This window comes from Gossypium hirsutum, chromosome A13 (assembly GCF_007990345.1).
Source record: "Gossypium hirsutum isolate 1008001.06 chromosome A13, Gossypium_hirsutum_v2.1, whole genome shotgun sequence".
NCBI classification, from domain to species: domain Eukaryota; kingdom Viridiplantae; phylum Streptophyta; class Magnoliopsida; order Malvales; family Malvaceae; genus Gossypium; species Gossypium hirsutum.
In genome coordinates, this window is record NC_053436.1 from 76,867,329 (window position 1) to 76,875,397 (window position 8,069).

Below are 8,069 nucleotides of genomic sequence, written 5' to 3' on the forward strand. Positions count from 1 at the left end.
CCTAAATATTGCCTACCAAAATCAAATTTCAATTGTTCAATGTTTTCAACAAATTCAATCTTTTCTAATTTTGCTATTCTTTTCAATATAATCATTTAATTCACTCATCACTTATTCATTTCATCAGAGTTAAGATAAAAAGTAGCATGGAAAATATGAACAGTTTAGGACAATGTTCAATATGTTAGTAAGAGCATAAAAAAATAAAAAAAGAAGCAAACAAATACTTATTTCTTAACCTTATGGAAAGTGCAGTTAAAAAGCCTCAGATCTAAAAGCTATATATCTCCCATTTACATTAACATATGTATGTATATATATACACACCCCCACCTTATATCTGTTATTTACAGATTAAACTCGTCATGTTTGACTATGAATCTTCATTCCAACTTGGAAAATGTTCTTCTTGCTTTAAGAAATTGTGTTCTTCCATTTGAGTCATCTGTCCACCGTTCACCGGGTCAAACTGGCACCGACGGAAGCTGCATTAACAACACAAGGAATTAAACAAGTATTGGACACTCATATGAACTCAGATATTTTCAGTTACCTTCCATCCATGCCAATAATCATGATAGTGTTCTTTTGTTGTCCAAAAGCAACAATGCACCGGGGACCTTCAGGCAGCCGGAATTGAGCCACCGACCACTCTGAGCTGAAATATTTTGGCAAAACACCTACAAAAATTTCAAAATATCAAATGAGCTTGACAGATAAAAGACAGCAATTGGCAGTCACATAAAGTTAGTCAATAGTCCCTTTGTTTCGGTGTAGATATATACTTAACCAAACCCAAAAACAAAGCAAAAGCTCAAAATCAGATCAATCTCTGGTTTAGTGTTTCATAGAACAAACAACTTTTACAACAATAAGGAGAAGTAGGAAATCCGAGGGCTTGTACCTTTCAAAATAGAAAGGGATGATAAAGCTGATTGATTAGAAAGAGGTGATTCCAATGCACTAGTTGACCTATCATCCCCCAAAACTACTGAATCAGCCTTGAGGCTAAAGACATGAACAGTTCCTTTGTCACTCGAGACCGCAAGCCACTGCACAGTAGGAGAGAAAGCAAGGCAGTATATCTCCGCTCGATCTGCCCCCCTCCTTACCTGCACCAAGGTTTTTACTTAAATGAATAGATTGCAAAAAGTATACTAGCCAACAGCTCAAAACAAAAATATCATTACTAGTTGCCACCAAGAAACCAAAGTCATCAGAATGACAAGGCATCCACTCCAAATGCATAGTCTAGCCAAATTTACGAGATCCAAAACAGAACATACTATCCCTACAATCAATCACGGATCCCCTTTCACCCTGTATCCAGACCCATTCCGTACAAGTTACTCTCAAAAATAAGCCGTATTCAAGCAATATTTTCAAAACTCTGACACATTCCATACAAGTTACTCTCAACCCTATAAAAAAGGACCCATTCCATACAAATTACACTCAAAATTCAAGCAATATTTCCAAAACTCTCTCTTATAAAACCAAGAACTTCCTTTAACCTCTACGCTCACTCTGTTATAAAAGCAATAACTGACCTCTGCGAGCCCTTTAATCTCTAAAATGATACCAATCTCCGACAATCAAAACTATATGCTACATGTACTAGAGTTTAAGCGGCGCTTTTTTACAGAGTTAAATAACATTAAATTTCACATATTCTACTAATAACATCACATTTCACCTGTACTTTAAACTTGACTAATCATGGTATAAAGATCAAGTAAGTTAAAGATCAACAATATTAATTTACCTCCTGAATCAAGGTCCCATCCAAAGTATTAAAACATCTGATTAGAGTTCCTTTACTACTAGCAGTAGCCAAGACTCTGCCATCGTGAGTCAAAGCCAAACACGTGATATTGGAACTATGAGCATTTATGAATTTACATTTTTTACTCCCATAATTCTCTACTCTGACGCTTCCCTTTTGCAAGCCTGGACATACCAACAGCATAGGTCCGGAAATCTGTGAAACCTCGCACAAACCTTTCGGATTTGAAGTCGTTTCCAGCTGGTGTAAGAGTTTTAAATCCGAAAAGTTGTAAAGGTAGATTTTGTGCAAGAGAATGACCACGATGGTATCACGGCGGAGACGGATAGAGCGAATTGGGGAACGAAATGAGAGCTCACCGATGCAACGTGAAGCATGGTCGTCCCAAAGGAGAGCTTTGGTGTTGGTGGCCGCCGCAGAAGGAGAGGGAGAGTAGGAGGAGCCCACAAGGACAAAGACTTCGAAGCGAAAAAGCATAGAGAGAAGGGAGAGACCAGACTCAAAGTCACGGCAGATAAGAGGACGGTAAGGTTCGGTGTTGAATACAAAGAAACCACGATCGGTGACAGCGGAAAAGCAGGTGTTGTCTTGGTTGAAGGAGAGCTGATGGATGAGTAGGGGGAGTTGGATTTGGGTTTGGTTTGGGGGCGGGGATGAGCACTCCGCCTGTGGGTGCGGAAGGGTATCGTCGGAGGATGACATAATTTGGGGATAGAAATGAGATGGACTAAGAAGACAACTTACTTAGGCTTCTAAATTCTCAAGTATTTTATATGTTGATTATATCCTTTTCTCTATATTATAATATGTTAGATAGGATTTTCGTAAAATTTAGAAAATATTTATGCATTTGAATGAAAATTAAATATTAGTGTCGATATCCATCACAATGAAGTTTCGGTTGTAAATTTTTTTCATGATTATAATATTTTTATATTTCAACTTTATCTTACTTTCTCTCTTCTACTTTTCTTGGTTGAATTATTGAATTTTATTGTCCCATTTTACTTTTTAAAATAATTTGAAGGCAATTTTTTATATTGTAATATTTTCAGTACTTAAAATAATTAATAATAATAATAGTTGTTAATAAAAAGTAAACTTAATTTTTGGTTTTTTTTTGTTTTAAAGTATTCCTTTTATTAAATAAAAATTCTAAGTACATTATTAAAATATTTTTTTGTTAAACTTTGTTTTTTAAATCATCAAAATCAAAATTAATGGTAATAAAAATCAAAATTAGTGAAAATTAAATAAAGTTGAATGTTTAGTTAGAAAATTCAGTCACATAAAACGTGTGTGGCAAGTTATATTGTCAAAGTATAACGATAAACAATAAACAAAAATAAATTATAGTGGTAAATTTTAATATTCAATTTACATTTTAATACATTTTGGTTTGATATCATGAAATCACTTTAGTTAAAAAATTACAACATACCAATTTATAAAATAGAATAAAAAATATGATGTAATAAAGAATGTTTAAACTTTCTATATTTTTAATTAAAAATTCTTTTTTTTTAAATAGCTATACTTTTTTTAATATTAATTATTTAACCACTAGAAATATTATTTTTGTCAAGTCTACCAGAGGTTGATGCATTAAAAACAAATTTTTATTCTAATTCATAGAAATGGTTAAAACTAGGATGGTATTATAAATTTGCCATTAAATGGGTGACATATATTGGTTTTTTAAAGAGGTAACATAGATTGTTAAATGATAATATATCAATTTTTTTAATAATTTTTTTTATATATAATCACAAGTATCCTGAATATTTTATGGTATGAATCAATTTTGTTCAGGTAAATAGGTAAATTGGTATTTAAGTAAATATCTTTCAATAATGGTGATTTTAAGATTCAACTTTATTCAAATATCCAAAAAAGAAGTAATTGATTCAAATATTCAAGTAAATATTTTTTAATAATAATGATTTTACGTGTGAAAATCACATATTTTAAATATAAATAATGATTAATAATGTTTGAAATTAATAAAAATAATAACACATACAATATAACAAAATTAAAATAAAAAAATCATTTATGAGTAAAAAAGTATGTAAATAGGTAAATATATCAAATTAAGAATATTGAATGCATTCCAATTGTTTTTTGTGGTAATGTCATTTTTCTTGAGTTTAGTATTAAGCTAACTTTTGATAGCAATTCAATATGAATATATACAAACAATGTGGATGAAACAATAATACTACGTTTGGTTACTAGTGTAATAATATGACGGAAAAGTTTAGTTAACACGTAAGTTTTAAAATAGTTAGATATAAAATAGAGAATAACTAGTATAAATTTAAACATACAATTAAAAAAATGAGTAAAAACTTTTGTAAAAATAATATCTCTTTAAAACAAGCGAAAAATTTTCCTTCTCTTTTCTATAAACAAGTGTGAGTGGCTAAAAATCACCAATTACGTTTAGTTTATATCTAACCAATGGCTAAAACATGAGAAACAAATAATACTCCAACTAAACATAACATTTATGTAATAACATTGAAATGTATAAAAATAATAGAGTAAAACTTTGGTTGGAGTGCTAAAAGAAAGATTTTATAAATGATAGTGGCATGGGTTCAAATATCAATAGTTACAACCTTTTTTATTGGCTTTTTCCAAATAAGAAAAAAAAATAACTTCATAATAATATAAATTAATTAAAATATGTAAGATTATTTTTAGTAGTTGTTAGACTGAGTTAATGTTTAGTTGACTCGCAATACAAACTCTTTCACACTTAAATAATAGGATAAACTACACCCAATGTCACTTTAAAATAAGGTTTGTCCTATTTTGGTCACTTTAATTTATTTTTTAATTTAGTTATTCTAGATAAAATAATTGTTCAAACTAGTCACTCTTGTTAAGATCTTCGTGGTACATTAGCCAATTAAGTGACAAGATGTGATTTTTTTTTTTACTTTGACTAAAGTTTAGGGACCTCCCTATAATTATTACAAAATACTTTCTCAAGTTCCAAAAGCCAACTACTTTCTTGTTCCAAACCCTACAACAAGTCAAACCCCCGAGTAATTATAGATCTAATTTATTTCGTAAAAGAACAAACCTCTATTATTTTCATTTGATTTACGAATTTTTCAACTACCTAGCTAGGGCTTTTAGCTGATGTTTGGATCGAAAATGGAGACGAGAATGAAGAAATATAGCCAAATAAGTCCTAAGAGAGTTAAAGCTTGGACCAAGAAATCCTCTAAGTATCATCAGCATTGTTTTGACAATTCAATTTATAGTGATTCGGTCCCAATTGCCTACCTCTATTACCTTGGTATACCTCAACCAAGGATTTCTCAATTCACTATAAGAATTGTTACCTTTCAAGGAAAAGGTATAACTTTTACAATCTCTATATTTTACACAGGTCAAGATACAACTTTCCCCCTAGTTTTTATAGCTAAACTAAAACCCTCTAGATCTAATGGCTCAACTAGAAACCCTTTACAATTCACTTAAGGTTTTACACCTCAAAAACCTTAAGTATCTCTTTACAAAAAAGATGAAGGATGTAAACAATGAAAATCTCTCAAAGGTATGTGTTTACAAGTGTTGCTCTCTCTCAAAGAAAGAAAATGAAAATGAAAAATAGATCTAACAATAAGCGCTTAAGAGATATGTACAAGAGAAAATAAGAAAATAAAGAATTGGAGGTTTTTCTCTTGATTTCTGTAACAGCCCAGTTTAGACCTTAATCGGAACAGTGGTTTCGGGACCACAAATTCGAGTTAAAAAATATTTTAGTATTATTCTTGGTGTTTACAGTATGTGAGTTAATATGTGTGAAATTTTCGTGTGAAAATTTTATCGTTTGTGAGCTCAATTTTATAAAAGGACTTAATTACGTTAAATGTAAAAGTAGCATGCTATAAGTTAAAAGTGTCTAAAAGCTATGGAGCTTAAAAGTTAGGGTCCTTATGTGATAAATGGACCATTAATTAGTTACTGGAAATGTTGGTTTGGCATTATTGAAATATTGAATTTGAAATAAGGTTATTTGAGTAATTTATGAATATATGTTAATATATTAATAAAATAAAAGTTAAATTATCATCTTTCATGGTTCTTTCAACCGAAAATGAGAAAAGAAAAAAAGTTCATGGAAGCCATTAGGGTTCGGCAACTTCAAGCTTTAATTAGTAAGTGATTTTGATTCGATTTTTGATAATTTTTATATTTTTGAGATCGTTACTTCGAATGCTATTAAACCCATGCTTCAATTTTCGGAATTTATGTTGATTTTGTGTTTTGCCATTGTTGAAAGTTTGATGATTTTTGTGTTTGATGATGAAAAATAAATATGTATTAATAGATTTTTCATGTTTTGGTTAAATAATGATTCGGTTGATGAATGTGTTTTTGGTTGTGACTTAATTGGATAAGCTAAGCAATGAATAAATCATTGCTTGTATAATTGGATTTATTGGTGCATTTACGAAGACAAGAATATTCATGAATTATAGTTGATTTGTTAATTATTAAGTTAAGTTTAAGGTGTTTAGTTAATATGACTATTTGGTTATGAAATTGGTATAAATTATTATTTTTATATAATTTGCTAGCCGAATAGATGAAAAACAATTTGGTTTTGAAAATGACATTTTAGCCTGATTCATAGCATGTGAATTTGACATATTTCTATTCGGCATTGGTACTTAGTAAATGACTATTAATAGTTAAATGAGTGGTGCATGAATTATTTTTAAATACAATGGAGATTCGGTCATTTGGTAATGCTTGTATGTACTTTTATATTTTTGTCTAATAATCCGTGTGGAATAACTTGACCATTCAGTAATGGTTGCTAATATTTCATGTTTGGATGTATTAATGTATGTGCATTATATGTGCTGAATCAAGTTGTAAATATATATATATGTTACCGATTAAATTGAGCTTTGGAGAATTTGTTCCGAGTGTGAAATAAATTGAATAAATGGGCTACTAAGGCCTAAGGTAAATTCAGTCTAACACGGGTTTGATGAGATTTTTTGTATTTTGTGCTATTTGGAAATAGGGACTAATTTGTGAAAATATAAAATATTAGGGGGCTAATGTGCAAATTGCCCTTTTTATGTGTTTTTGGGTGAATTTGAGTATATGTGAGATTAAATAAGTTTAATTTATATTAATTTAGATTAAGAAAAGAGGAAATCAGAATTGGATCGGAAGAAAAAAAAACTAAATTTTTCAAATAGCCGTCCCGGTTCGTTCGTCTTCGTCCGTGGTAAGTTTTAAGTAGTCACCTTTAGTATATAATTGATGATGCCTTGATATGTATACATTAGATGGATTGTGACCTTTTGGTTCTACTTGAATTAAGTTGTGTGATAAATAATTTATGTATATGACATATAGTTGAATGGCCACTATGGGTTAAGCTTGAATGGTGAAATGGATATGTGATATTTATGTATGACTTTTGAACCGAAATGTAAATGATGATGTTCATATGGAGATTGTATCCGAATGTAGCAAATGACTACTAATGTGATATGTTGAATGAGATGTGTTAATATATGATTAAATATGCATGATATTTGATGTATATCCGGGTTAAATCCCGCAGGCTTAGTGCTGGTATTATATCCGGGTTTTATCCCACAGGCTTCGTGCTGGTATTATATCTGGGTTTTATCCTGCAGGCTTCGTGCTGGTATTATATCCGGGTTAAATCCCGCAGGCTTAGTGCTGGTATTATATTCGAGCTTAAAGTCCCGCAGGTTTTGTGCTGGTGACTGAATTCAGGTTTTAAACCTAGCAAGCTTAACGCCGGTGATTCAAGTAAGATTATGAATTCGAAAGTTCGAGGTAAACTACTATTGATTATGTATGATACATTATGATAGTCAGGTACATATTATGTACTCGCATGTGAATTGATTTTTAAGGTGAATTATTAGTATCAAAGAACGATATATATGTGTGAATGATTACTATATCTACGAATAAGAGCATGACCTATTCGGTCGACGTCTGTCATTATATGAAAGTATGTGACTTAAATTAATTGTACGAGCTTCCAGAGATATCCGAGTATCCTCTTTGTTTCCGAATGGTTCAACTGGTATTCTGAGAAGTAAATGAATATATAAATGTGCATCCGATTCAGGTATGTTGCAATGTTTATTAAATTGAGTAATGAAAGTGAATATGATTATGATCTATGGATATATAATTCAGGTACGTGTGTTTCGATTATGAAATTCAGAAATGAAAGTGATTATGTTTCAAGTGATAATAT

The 8,069-nt window shown here is 30.6% G+C and overlaps 1 protein-coding gene and 1 long non-coding RNA gene across 2 annotated transcripts; one reads left to right on the top strand and one right to left on the bottom strand.

Annotated features, from left to right (window-relative positions):
* Positions 1-204: 204 nt before the first annotated feature.
* Positions 205-2,556, bottom strand: LOC107893628 (autophagy-related protein 18a). Its single transcript, XM_016818667.2, has 4 exons — positions 1,766-2,556; positions 905-1,112; positions 554-680; positions 205-485 (listed from the first exon to the last, which is right to left on the bottom strand). The coding sequence occupies exons 1-4, from the start codon at positions 2,486-2,488 to the stop codon at positions 374-376; spliced, it is 1,170 nt and encodes a 389-aa protein (XP_016674156.2). The 5' UTR covers positions 2,489-2,556; the 3' UTR covers positions 205-373.
* Positions 2,557-5,884: 3,328 nt separating this feature from the next.
* LOC121212414 (uncharacterized) lies at positions 5,885-7,798 on the top strand. Its single transcript, XR_005907538.1, has 2 exons — positions 5,885-5,964; positions 7,471-7,798. It is a non-coding gene; the product is annotated as an uncharacterized lncRNA (long non-coding RNA).
* Positions 7,799-8,069: the final 271 nt, after the last annotated feature.

Coding starts and splice junctions, on each gene's coding strand:
- LOC107893628 (XM_016818667.2), bottom strand. CDS start 2,488: ATGTCATCCTCCGACGATACCCTTCCGCACCCACAGGCGGAGTGCTCA. Junction 681..904: donor ATCCCTTTCTATTTTGAAAG/GTACAAGCCCTC, acceptor AAATTTTTGTAG/GTGTTTTGCCAAAATATTTC. Junction 486..553: donor ATTATTGGCATGGATGGAAG/GTAACTGAAAAT, acceptor TTGTTAATGCAG/CTTCCGTCGGTGCCAGTTTG.